General features: G+C 41.3%; 1 protein-coding gene across 2 annotated transcripts in view; it reads left to right on the forward strand.

The window, feature by feature from the left end:
- inpp4b (inositol polyphosphate-4-phosphatase type II B) overlaps nt 1-13,967 on the forward strand; it is a 173,645-nt gene that overhangs the window by 120,296 nt on the left and 39,382 nt on the right. For both annotated transcript variants that reach the window (XM_034086394.1, XM_071203508.1), the window contains exons 10-11: nt 1,161-1,265; nt 8,326-8,434. In XM_034086394.1, the coding sequence (XP_033942285.1) occupies nt 1,161-1,265; nt 8,326-8,434 (214 nt within the window). The remainder of the gene's footprint in view (nt 1-1,160; nt 1,266-8,325; nt 8,435-13,967) is intronic.

The following is a 13,967-nucleotide window of genomic DNA, read 5'->3' on the forward strand; positions in this document are numbered from 1 at the left end:
GGAACTTGCAGTGCGGGTAAAGCAGTTTCTGCTGGTTCTCTACTTTAAGCTTATTCCTTAGACAGGACTTTCAAAGTTATATTTCTTAAAAGAGGATTTAAATAAATGTTTGATGCCAAACTAGAGAATGAAACTTGGTTATTGGATAATGTTTTGTGTCCCCTTTTTGGTCTTCTGTATCTGTTTCGAATAGCTTCATTTGAAATGACTTACCTTTGCTGGAAACATCGCAACACTTTTGCCTCTGTTCCTTGATTGTTCTTGAAAGCTTTTCCTCAAAGAGACTCATCAACCCTGTTTACATATTTTAAGTTAACAGCCAAACAAGAGAGTCGGATTGTGTTTTTGAGCTTACATATAAACCTCAGCCGAAGAGTATTGTTTGGCAGAACATTTTAATTGGACGTTTGGAGCAAAGTAGTGGCTGCAAATGGCATACTGTCCTGTGCGTGAAGGATACACTGAGCATTAGAGGATATTATAGGCAGTTGATTAATAAAGAGGTATTTCTGAGCTGCTCGTTGATCTCTTATTGATATATTTATCTGATTTACAAAGTGTGTTAAATGATCTGGCATCAACAAGTGGGATGGTTTGTCATTGACATTTATGTTATTACATTAAAATGCCAAACAAATAACAGTGTGTTGTTAATTGTTTGAATAGTGTCTGTGTATCTGTATCTCTTTATTTAACAATTAGGTAGTTGGTAGGAAAATGGCCGGGAAAATAACACTTTACTAATTTGGATCTTCAGCTTATTTTTCAGTATTTTAAAAGACAAACAAAAAATAGTTTTCATCAGAGTTCATGCATTATTTGCCTTTTGCATTTTACTTTGATTATTGTGGCAATTAAGTTGTGAAACCCTCGAATATATCTAAGTTTTTTCTTTTCATTGGAAAATCAAAGAACATTTCATCAATCTAATCTACGATCTAATATGTGCTAATCTGTTCCTCTGTCTTTGTGTGTATCGCACATAAACAAGGTTAGACAGGGGAAACCATACGATGTAAGATTAAGTATAGCTGTAAGAGCTTTTCTATAACGCAAGAAAACTTTCACAGGCAGGTTTTTTTTTTCTCACTATTTCAGTTATGTTTCATGACAATATGACATATTCTCTTTATGACATATTCTCTGTTTTTATTTTTTAGGTCGTTCATTCAAGCCAAGCTGCTGCAAAGCCCAGAAATCTCTGGAGTTCATCCCAATAAACCTGCACACCCAGAGGATGAGGGTGACGTGCCCCAGAAAAACAGGTAATACAGCACTGCTTTAGACTTCTGTTATATCTATTATTACACCTAATACTAACACCTGGCAGAGCTAAGTCATATTCACACTCTTTTAGCTCTAAGCCTACTATCCGCATATCCGCCTATCCCCCTCCTTAGCTGTTACATTCTCCGTGATGTTCACCATCTTAGTGTGTCTGTCTGCTGGGGCTGAGCATTAGTTTAATAGAGATTTTTACTCAAACAGCGCTTTGAGAGTATTCATAGCGAAAACACTGGCTATAAAACCCCATTAGGCAGATTTTAGGCGAGTCTTTTTTGCATTCATTTTATTATTTCAAATGTGTATTCTGTACATTGTTGTTATTATAAAAACATGAAGTAAGACTGCTTTCAAATGTTTAACAAACCTGCTGAAAAGCAACTTGGCTCACTAGCTGTCTGACCTTGTTATTTGCATTAGACTAGGCTGCATAAAATCCAGGAAATTAGAAAGATATATGAATAAAAAGGGGGCGGCAGAGGTCAAGAAGCCACAGGCCTTTAAGGAGAAAAACAAACTAGAGAAAAAAAAGAAAACTTGACTCATATACCGTACTTTTCGGACTATAAAGCGCACCTGCATATAAGCCGCAAGCTGCAGCAGCTAAATTGTCCGTCTGTCTTGCTCTCGTTCTGTCTCTCGGTTCCACTTTTACTTTGGCGCGCTACCTGTCTCACTCTTTTCCGGCCTCCAGCTTTTCCTGCTGGAGCCCGCCGCTTAAAGGTGGCGGGCGCGGACCGGTCATAGAGCCCATAGCGTTAAAGGTGGTTAATTTTACCTGTAAAATCCATAGATTTAGGAGGTTCCCTAGTGGCCGTTAGCTGTACAAAAAAAATGGGGAAAAAAGTTGCGGCTTATAGTCCGAAAAGTACGGTAGTTTAGAAACAGAGACAACAAATAAGAAACAACTTACCATCCGTCACCAATAATACAATCCATAAAAACAAAATGTAATACAGGAAATAACATGTCGTGTTACATGTCTCAAAACAATGAGAGGCCATGGATGGGTTTAGATTTGTGCAAAGCAAGGTGGAGTTGATCAACCTGTCTCTGTAGTTGTATATGAGCGAAGGCAAGTACATTTAAAGATGTTGCTAAATTACCTTAATTTCTATAATCTGCCGTGGCTGTCACCTCCCTTCGTGATTCTCCGTCTGACTCCTCCATCTGTCAGAGATCCTCGCGGGTCTCAGACAGGGCAGTTCTAGGTCATCGCTCAGGTTGAAAGGTGAGAATTAACTTGGCCTGAGAAGATAGACAGACCACTAATTAAGCCCTTTGCGTTTTTCCTGAGAGAGGCTGGGCTGTCTCCGGCTCTGTAACTGGCAGCGCCTGTTATTGCCCTGAAGCTGTCTCTGTGTATCAAGGCAACTAACTGCTACCTCTCTACCTGTGAGGGGGCTCCCTTTTCATCCAGACGCTCCATGATTGATGCGCAGTCGAAGACGGACAAAACCTTGACATAAACCTAGCTTCTTACACTGTAGACATCAGGGATGACAGATACCAAGTGTAAAATCAAGTTATCAAACATCCAGAATGTCGTCCACTGTCAACACAGAGAAAGAGGGGTAAGATCAAGATACAACAGGCGTTAGAGGAGTTGGTCAATTGATTGATAGACACTCTGATAATTACCCTCTTTGGGGCCATTTCACACCTTGACTCGATTCCAGACAGCGGTGCTTAACGCGGTGTGGATGTGTGTGCACTATGTTTACTGCTTTTAAACATAGATAACCTGCAGGATAACACAACTCCCATCGGCTTCAGTGTTGATTCAGACATCTAGGGGAAAGCAGGAATCTAAAGGTACATCGCTGAATCACAAAACTGAACACAAATCAAGTACATCAGAATCAGAATACCTTTATTAGTCCCACAGAGGGGACATGTGCAGCGTTACAGCAGGAAAGAGCCACAGACAGCTTAGTGTTGCATAGCTTACATGCGTTAAAAAAAAGTACTATGTTATAATATAATAAACAATATGCTAAAAAAAGATAAAAACTAAAAAAGTTACATAATTTTCAAAAATACAGATAAAAAACAAATCAAGTCTACAAATCAAATCCTGTAGCAGTTCTTAGGATTTAGCAGCCCGGTATATATTACAGTTATTAAAGATGGCATATGTATATATAAAGTATATATTGCACATAAAGCACATAGTTTGACGGTATTCAACAGCAGCAAGTTACACAATACAAGATACATACCTTGTAACAGTAACAAGGGTTTAGCAGCCAGGTATAAATTACACAGTTATTAACGGCGTATATATATTGATTTAGCGGCCAGGTATAAATCTAAAACATTTAAATATATCATCCTCAGTCCACTTAATGTTTTATTGAATGCACTTTTTATGCATAATAATAATACATTTTATTTCTATAGCGCTTTTCTTGAACCCAAAGACGCTTTACATTTGGGAGGGAGGGTAGACAAACAAGACAAAACCAAAAAGAAACAAAACAAAACAGAAAAGCAGTCAGGAGGTGAGGTCATTGAGAGGTGGGTTTTGAGGCCGGACTGGAACAGGGTGAGGGACTCAGACTTGGGGGAGGGAGTTCCAGAGCTTCGGGGCTGCCACAGAGAAGGCTCTGTCCCCGAAGCTCCGGAGTTTGGCCTTGGGGATGGAAAGCAAACCGGCTGAGAAGGATCTGAGGCACCGGGGTGGTTGGTAGAGGGTGAGGAGGTCAGTGAGGTAGGGGGGGGGGGGCAGATGGTGGAGGGCTTTGAAAGTGAGGACCAGGAGTTCGTAGTGGATGCGGTGTGAGACGGGCTTTCAGCTTTTTATGCATAAGCATCCCCTTCCCTTATTCTCATTCTGCACATCCGCTCACAAGTGAGTTACACGAGATGTGTATGGATTTTATGAAAAGAGACATGCATGTCATACTGGAAGAGTTTTCTTTTGAATGATGACTGCATGTTCATGTCATATATGATGGACTATCTGTCTGTTATTCATTCCCACATTTGTATACTACTGTATATGTTTACGTTGGATCAATATAGTTTAGTGACAAGAAAACAAAATGAGATGCAAGTGGTGCTGTTTGTGATGCAGATATTCAAATGGCACTGTCTTGAGATGGAGCTTAATTGAACTCATGATACTATTTTTCAGATTTCAGTCAAGCTTTGTATGCTTGTAAAAGAATAGTTGCATTATTATAATTTGATAAAACGGTCTTTAAAACGAAGCTTTAAAACGAAGCTTTTTAAACATCACTACAGTAATTGTGCACGGTTTTTTAAAGCAGTGCTGAGACAGAAAGACATAAAAGTATGATGGTTTAAATATATTAGTGTTAGTTTTAGAACAATTTTAACTTTATTAAAGTTGAGACACACGTCCAGGACATAGAGGTCAAAACCATTGAATATAAGTGGAACACTTGACCTTTGTTGCGCGTCTTTTAACCCTCGCTCTCTTCTTGCTTATTATCCTGTCTTTATCTTAAGTTTCATTTATTCAAAAAAAAGTACAAATGTACCGAAATCTATCTTTAAAATCACCACACAATGAGGCTCACGCAGGCAGGAAGGAAGCCATTCAGTGTGATTATCAGGCTACCTTCTAGTTGTATTTGCTGTTAAAACCTAGTTTGATAGTGAATTGCTATGAAATTGCACATTTTCCGATTTTAAAAGGGCGAAAAACATGGAATAAATGATTGCAATCAGTCAGGCACAGGGAATAATGAAACCCGCTTCGTAATCGTCTCAGTTTCCAACTGTAGTCAATTGCTCTATTGTTTGATTTTCTGAAGTGATGCATTTCCTTGAGTTTGGCTATGCAATCCACTCAACAACGCTGAACCATTCATTTTCATTTTGTCTATTGATCATCGGCAATAAATGGAAACCGGGGGGAAAAATACACTTAGAGCTCCGAGCAGTATTCATTTGTTTCGCTGCGAAATGGCTCTCTTCTATTTCCAACAATATTTCCAGCATAAAAATCTCTGCTTGGCAAAGCCGAACTGAAAGCATTGAGCACTCATTTGGGTCGAAAAGGATGTTTTTTTAATTTGTTAAACAGGACCGTTTAATTGGTCAAGTATGAATTATAACCACTCACTGCCACAATCAATGTTCCTCCGTCTCTAACAGCTTGTTCTGTTGTTGATGTATTGATAAAAGCGTGGTGTAGAGAGGGAAACCAGCAAATTGAGCACAAATTGGTCTCCACGCTTGATGTTCTGAAACCAACCATTGTGTTCCAGTGTACTGCTGTGGGAGAACCAATTAAGGGGAACTTGGACATCCAGAAAACTCCGGGGGCCCACAGTGTGGCGGACAGGGAGCCTCATGGCCGAGCGGAGGGATAATTAATGGAAGAAGCAGTGGGCAGTAGCGAAGCCCCCGGATCAGACCTCCATTCGGTCTGTTGTGGTGGTGGTGGGGGACGGGAGGCTTTTGGCCTGTGTTATGTCGTTAATTTATATTTTCTGAGATTTTTCAAGCCTTGTTTTCCTTCGGTCGGAGCTGTGCACTGGTGTTTTCCCAGAGGTGTTCATTAACTGACCTGGCTTTAAAACAAACCAAAATATTCCTCCCGATAAACCCCAGTTCACCCCCCCCTGCTCATTTTTGTTTCTGAGTTAATCAGCTTCATCTATTGCTCATTCAAAACAAGGCCTGTTGTAAGCACCTCTGTGTCCGCCTTGCAGTCTGTGAAGTGCTTATTTACTTTGTGACGGCTGTGTGCAAATTAAAATGAAGCGCTGTGACATTGCTCGTCCTTATGGTTCAACGTGGGACCAACGCTACATCAAGACATAAAGAACGCCTCAGAAGTATAGTATAGAAATTATAGAGCCATACAGACACAGTCACATTTAACTTAAAAAATGAAAGAAACTGTACTGGTGGTAAAAGCAGATTAATGTCATGCTTCTTATGTGTGCGTGAATATGATGTATCGGTTGGCTTCATAAGTAATGTGTAGCTTACGAATGAAACTAGACCAAGCATCTTTACCCTTTAAAGTTTAAAGCTAAAGCCCGGAACTGCTGCATGGCATATTTATGAATACTGGCACTATCCTCGCTTAATGACACTATCTGTTGATAAAACACGTCTTGACAGGTCTCTGATGACTTTGTTTTGTATCTTTTATTTGTTTGTATGCTTTTCTCAATCTCAAACCGAACAATAGATAAACAAAGGAGATCACGTTCTGTAGCAGTATCAAAATTACTCAACAGAAGAGTCTGTCTGCACTCAGAGATTAAAGGGGCCTTAATATGCTCATGTTCAGGTTCATATTTGTATTTTGCGACATATTTATATGCTTTATTCTTTAAAAAGAGCTTTTTCTCAAATGTGTCTGTGCCATTCAGCCTCTGCGTGTTTCTCAAACTCGAGTACAGCTGCTCCAGAGCCACTATTTCAAGCATACTACATCATTGAGTGCCGCCGAAGGACTGTGAAAATGTCCAGCATACTTGGAATTCTACCGAGCCCGGCGTACTTCATTTGGACAAATGTCGAGGCTGCACATGTGTAGACTCCGAGGTCTTAAAATCCCCACAATGCTTTGCGCACGGACCAATTTCCCCAAATCCGTGGCGGAAAATGTAAGGCGGGGCCTCTCATATGACGCACACCTGCACACTTGCTCGCCTGTTCCACTCTTCGTTTTCCGAGGCTAGGAAGTATACTTGCCTCGCTTCTGAAGCAAGTGACTCGGTAGACATGTGCTACCAAGCAAGCGTACTCGACATTGAGAAACACCCTGGGTGTGAGGATGCTGGCTTGGTAGTCGCGTACTTCCAAGTCACTTCCTTCAGAAACGAAGGATGGAACAGGCTAACAAGTGTGCCACTCTCTCTAACGGTTTCAACATAAACTGTACCGAAAATAAATACCTCACGATATCTATCGAATTATGAACTTGCTTTACTTTCACGGAACACATGTTTGGTGATAACAAATGTAACAAAGTCACATATTTACCATACGTGTTCTACGCCACTACATCCTTACATTTAAATGTGTGCTGCGTCAGTTCAGCCATTCTCCGCAAGGGTTTTTGAAATTGGTCCGTGCGCAAAGCATTGTGGGGATTTTAAGGACGCGAAGTCTACCCATCTGCAGCCTCGAAATTTCCCCCAAACCAAGGACGCAGCCTCGGTGGAATTCCAAGTATGCCGGAGATTGGAACAGTACTTCGGCGGCACTCGATGACGTAGCATCCTTGAAATATTGGCTTGGAAGCCAGAATCCTCGAGATTGAGAGACGGCCCCTGTGTCTGAGACCAGAGCCAAGTCTGCTCTGATTGGCGTATCACGTACAATGTGTTGGAGCGCTAGCCAATAGAAGCGCAAGTGTTACATAGCGAAGAAAGTCCAATGAAGGCATTTCAGTGTGTGGGAGAGAAACTCCATCTGGAGGGATCTTTGGGATGTTATTCTTTGCAGACCATTTACATCGACAACAAACAAAATCACACACCTAGGGAAAGACATTTGCAGACCATTAAGTTGATTTCAGATTAACGCGCCCATAAACCGATACAACAGGAAAGGGAACCCCTAAACAAGACGTTGCCTTCTGGTTCCCACTTGCAAAAACACTCTTTTATACCCCCAGACGTTTCACCGCTAAACTCTAACAGCAACATAAACGATACGCAATACCATCCAACCATGTTAAATAAATATTGCTTTTAAATAAAAAAATGTAAGGTAACTATCTTACTATCTTTAGGCTTTGTCTTTTATTCTATGTGTATTTAATTGCCTTGTGTGTGTTTTGGACCTTGTGTTATTTCTATTTTCACTGCTGCATAACCAACTTCACTAATAATGTATAACTTCACTTAAAGGTAATGCTGTGTAGAGAATGTTTCGCAGAATTCACACTTAAAGTTAAGGTGAAGTATATCTTTTATTAAAAAACACCCTTTGATGGTGATGATTGATTTTTCAAATGTCGTTTTTCTCACCTCAAGGTAATGTACTGCCCATTTTTCCTCTCACTCTTGTAAATTCAATTAACCTTGTTTTCTTTCTTTACAGATGCTTTTTATGACATTGTCACCGTGGGCGCCCCTGCAGCCCATTTCCAGGGATTCAAGTGTGGCGGTCTGCAGCGTCTCCTCAGCAGATATGAATCAGAGAAAAAGAGGTAGGAGGAAATCACCTTAACCTGTACCCCATGGTGTTTAGAGGAAGCATGGGTAATGTAATACAGTTCACATGCTGAGGTGGAAACAGGCTTTCGTGACCAAATAATTCAATTTGGGTATAATTGATAGTGGCAGACAAATTTGTCCCTGGCCTATGGACTTGATTTTCTAAGCCCACACAGTTACTTAATGCCAAGCCATGTTCAATTGAGACTGGAACAGCTTGACTGGAGGCTACAGACATGATGGGGAAGGTGTGGGGAGTCACAAGTTCCTCTGTGCGGGTGCTTTTCACTGGAAAACACTTTTTCTTTTCCTCCATCCGGAAAATGAATATTAAAGCAGAGCCACCCATTTTGCTACATCCCAGATGCACCTAAAGTTAGCTCTTAAGAAGCAATTAAAAAAACAAATGATCAGACTTTTATGTAAAGAATGTATGTATATATATCTTCTAAGGTAAGATCGCTGCTTGTATTGTTACTAAAGAAATATCAGATATGCAGCTGAACCAAAAACTGGTGAATCTATATATGCAAATATCACTCCGGCCTAATGTTTCACCTTTTACTTTTAATTGAAAAAACGGAGAGATATACTATAGTGTTTTTGATATTGTATATGTTCGTGTTTGGTCCGTCTTTTTGTACCAACTGCTTGATGGAGAAAATATGTCTTGTGTGTGTTTTCATCCACTGACCAAAAATCACTTGCTCCACAAATGCCTACGGTTTAATAAATTGAATGAGACCACTATGATTGTGTTATACAGACATAGACCCAAAGATAAATGTACTGTGTGCTCACATGCAATGACAGAAAGTGCACTCTGGGAGACTCGTCCATACGACTTCCTCAGACCTGAGATCAGCAGTATCCTGTGAAAGTTGCTGTCTTTGCCCTTTCGATGCAGGCGGAGGTATATGTCACCGGAGTTCAGTATGTGGTCACTTGAGTGATGCCAGAAGAAATGAAGGGTGATTTTTCCCAAAGCTCCCCACAGAGCGCAAAGTCATTACAGACCATGCCAGATCCAATTAGTTACAGAGTTTGCAGCTCCAGAAAGAGGGGAGGAGAGGCAAGATGGAGAGGGCTGAGGTGTGGCTATGAAATGGATAAGTTGATTGGAAAATACTTTTGGGGGGGTGCTGATAATAAAAAATGAAGATATCTTTACGCTAAAGTGCACAAGTGCTGAAGATGGTCAGTGTTATCTGCTAGCATGAAATATGATAAGATTAGCACATTTTGGAGAATCCACTGAAGTGAAATCATTTTCTTTGAACGAGAGATTAGACTTCAGAAAGAATTCTCCGGGGAGACAGAGCTTTGTGTTTCGTATTTGACTTAGCTAATGACTCACTGTAGCTTAAATTTTCCAATTTTACGCCTGGCTAACTGACTGCGGCCTGCGCTGAGTCTTATCATTTGTCAGTCATCGGCAGAAATGGGGCGAAGCCTGCGAGCTAGTTCAGGCAGTCAACTCGAGCACCAATCATACATTAACACGTGACGCACCTCGTCCCTCTGACAACCAACAACACACATTCTCCTAAACATGCCGCTCTATTGAAGCTGCCAGGTCTTCCTGCCTCTGCCTCGCTATGCAGCCACTGCTGTGTTCACTTGCTATTAGGGATGTAACGATATATCGAATATCGTGATATCGCGGTAAATACATGTCTCAATACCGTCGTGAGACTGACAAAAAGATTTTATTTTTTTAAAACATTTCTATTTTTTAGAAACCTTTATTTAACCAGATGGTCCCATTGAGATCATCAATCTCTTTTTCAAGGGAGACCTGTCCAACATGGCAGCAAGTTACAACATGAACATAAAACAACAGATAACACAAAAGGACATGGTATTTACAGGGCTACATGCACACGCCTAGAGACATTGACAAGTACCAACAGTATATTTATATCTCTGTCAATAAGCCTCACCTTCTTGGCAACAACTGTATTGTTTTTGAAGAGGTGGAGAGACAATGCACAGTTTGACCCACTGTACCCATGGCCAAAGCATATCTCTCTGTCCCGGCAACATCAGTACCAAGCAAGAGAGTTCTTTCCACAGTAGGAGATATTTCAAATGCCCAAACATCCCAGCTTCTACCTGGAAATGTGGACGTGCTCATATTCCTGAAAGATAACCTTGATGACGCTGAGTGAGTGAGTTAGAGTTGAGCTACTTGAAAAACTAAAGTGAAACTTGAGTTATTTTATTGCAGGGTCTGATTATTATATTGTTGACACTTTAAAATACTACTATCCTACTAAAATGCTGTTCAAATCAGATTTATTATTTAATAAAGAAAAAAAATTCAAGTAAAAAAATATTCATATTTTTTTCTTTTTTTTTCAATATCGCGATAAATATCGTACCGTGAGTTTTTAGTATCGTTACATCCCTACTTGCTATTTCTGCGTTCATGTTCCTGCTGCTGTGTTTCATGTTCCTGCTGCTCGCCAGCCCCAGCTTCCACCTGTGTGTGTGTGTGTGTGTGTGTGTGTGTGTGTGTGTGTGTGTGTGTGTGCGTGCGTGCGTGCGTGCGTGCGTGCGTGCGTGCGTGCGTGCGTGCGTGCGTGCGTGTGTGTGTGTGTCTCTTTGCCCATCTGAGGCAGCCTTTTGTAATCACATTTGATTAAAAGGGGAACAATCGGCAAGATGTGAGACTTGGCCGTCCAATGTGATATTAATTCATCAAAGAGAAGATGGAAAGGGATTGAGGGATGGGTAAAAAGGAAAACCTGAGCACAGAGGTGTTACCAGGAGGGCAATAAAAGAGCTATTCATCTTTGTTCCATGGACACTAGAAGAGCGGAAGAGGGGTTATTTCCAGATCCATTTAAAAACCTGCATTGGCCAAACTTGGCAATGACCAGACTGTGATGTAGCTTGTCTCTCAGGATGGGCCAGGATGAGCTTAATCAATAACTACGCTTCGTATTCCTCCAGAAGCCTTGCTCATTTACACTCAGGGCAGGCCCATTTATCTTTCATTAATGCAAGCAGTCCGACTTAAATGGATGTTTTATGGAAGTCACTGGATTTTTATCCATTTTTAATTGAACCCTAGATGAAGCTGTGGATTTGCTGATGTGGCTTAATCTCTCATTAACAGCCTCTTTTGAATTATTCAGCTAATCTGCAACACACTTTGGTTCCAAATTGTTTCCTATACTGCTGATGTCTGCGTTATTATTGCGCATGTATCGAAGTAGGATGTAGACAGTAGTGTGTTTTTAACTTGTGTGTTGTTATTTTCAGTATATTGTCAGACAGGTGCCTGTTTGTGAGGTCAGCTGTATCTAGTTGGAGCAGAAGCTGTGCAGTAGAGCTCCTCTGTACATGTGTTGGTAAAATCTGTCCACTGTTACAGAGAGGAAGGAAGCTGTGTCTTTTCAACAGGCCTCCCGGTCGAGCAGAACTGCCGAATGACACATTTCTGGGACACAGAGAGTGGTGGAAACTGCGTCGCATGTCTCTTGGGGCCAATGGTCAGATTTTATGTGACTAGCAGAACAAAATAACTTTCTCGCAGATGTGTGTGTGTTTCAGACGCCGGACATTGGCAGTGTCTGGGCTCCGTGCTGATGGACAGCAGCTTGTTAGTCCTCTGCCGGCTCCAGGTCTGTGAGTGCTGGTGCTGGCAGCCGCGTTGAGGCTTATCTGGTCTCAAATCAGGGTTGCTTGTTTGTGACTGAACTGAGGAAAGCTTTGGCTGATACTCTGAGAACTGATGTGAGATCTGTGCCCGGTGGATGCTTCAACGACAGATGGAGTTGGCAGAAAAAACAAGCTGGTTTGAGATCAGATCATGTATCTATAGCGACTGTGTGTTTTTACTGTGGGTATGTGGTCGTGTCCCGGTGCAAGAGCTGTGATTACAGTGTGCTGTCTGAATGACGAAGGAGGCTTTGGCCGTCACCTGGTGTGCTGCAGGGCTCTCTGCTGACGTAGCTGCATTTTACTCCTGCTGGCTGTCAGCAGCACGCCACAAGCTCTTCATTAATTTCCTCTCCACTATTAATTAGACATGCGCAGAGATGCTGTCTTAATTAGGCCTCTGGGCCCAGCGGTTCTCTCCCTCTCATTACTGTTATAACCAATTCCCATTGATCATCAAGTTCATCATGGACACACAGCTAGTTACAGTAATCTGTTAGTCTCCCTTTAATCTCAGATTCACCTGATGAATCGGTGCACCACACATGGAGAGGTCCATGGAGGTTTTTCCTGTGTCAAACTTGAATTATAGGAGGCCACGGGACATCATTTCATGAATCAAAGTACAGGAACAAAGCGCAGTCATGTGCACTGTGCATGCATTGTGCAGAGGGATTGGCAGCACACCTTCAGTATTTCCATGGCTGGAGGCGCGTGGCACTCCCAGGGTGCACAAGGAAATGAGGGGGATTAAAACAATTCCATTATCATACATTATAAGTGAGTGTGTTGCTCGCCTCACAATGACGTACAGACATCATGTAATAGATTCTGGAGGAGCTTCACCTCCAGTGAGAGGAAAGCAATGTTCTCTCACAGGAGGAAGAAAGTTGCAATTATAATGGGTTGAATTATTTGTTTTGATCATGAGAGATATCCTGCAGCATCCTCTATTGTTTGTTTCTGATGCTTCGTTATTTTCTTTAGAATCTAAAGCGGTTGCATTGAGTTAGCTTAAATGCACCAATAACTTCACAGCTTTCCCTACAGGGACCAACAAGATGTTCTGGGTGGACCATTAGTTTTGCGTTTGAACTAAAAAGTGCAATAATGAGTTTTCTATAACAAACCAAGGCTGTTATTAAAATGAAGATCTGGAACATGTATTGGAAGTTCGACAAAGTGTCACACAAATTAAGGACCGTTGATGAAATGCAATCACTAAAAGTGAAGGTATTTGTTCCTGCAGGCTGTATTGGTTGAGAGATGGTAATATAAATCTGATGTTAAAATTGACTTTATGAAGCCTGAAATGAGTGCCATCATCGGAATATTACTATTGGATCCGTCTGCAGGTCGGTAAAACATAACTAAAAGGGTTTGTGTGTTACCAAAATATCATAAAACCTGGGAGTACCATGCACAGTGCACTGTTTGCTATTAGCGTGCGTGCATGCAGCTGTAGGTACAGTATGCTGGTCACTGTAAGAATAATGAGATAATGATTCCTCATATATAATTTAAACGGGACCTATCATGCAAAATGCACTTTTGTACGTCTTTTATACATGAATATGTGTCCCCGGTGTGTCAGGGAACTCACCAAGTGTCAGAAAATACAACCCTCTCTCTTTTCCTCCGTACCCAAATCTCTAAAAACGGGGCTACAACGGATCTGATACAGACTGATACAGATTTGAAATTGTTCTGACGTCAGAAACGGGGAGCTCCGCCTATATGGGCAACTCTCCACCTATCAGGGGAATGAGAGGTTTCCGTAGCATGGTAACAGCATGGTAACAGCATGGTAACAGCATGGTAACAGCCTGGTAACAGCATGGTAACAGCCTGGTAACA

This window comes from Pseudochaenichthys georgianus, chromosome 1, assembly GCF_902827115.2.
Source record: "Pseudochaenichthys georgianus chromosome 1, fPseGeo1.2, whole genome shotgun sequence".
In the NCBI taxonomy this organism is placed as follows: Eukaryota; Metazoa; Chordata; class Actinopteri; order Perciformes; family Channichthyidae; genus Pseudochaenichthys; species Pseudochaenichthys georgianus.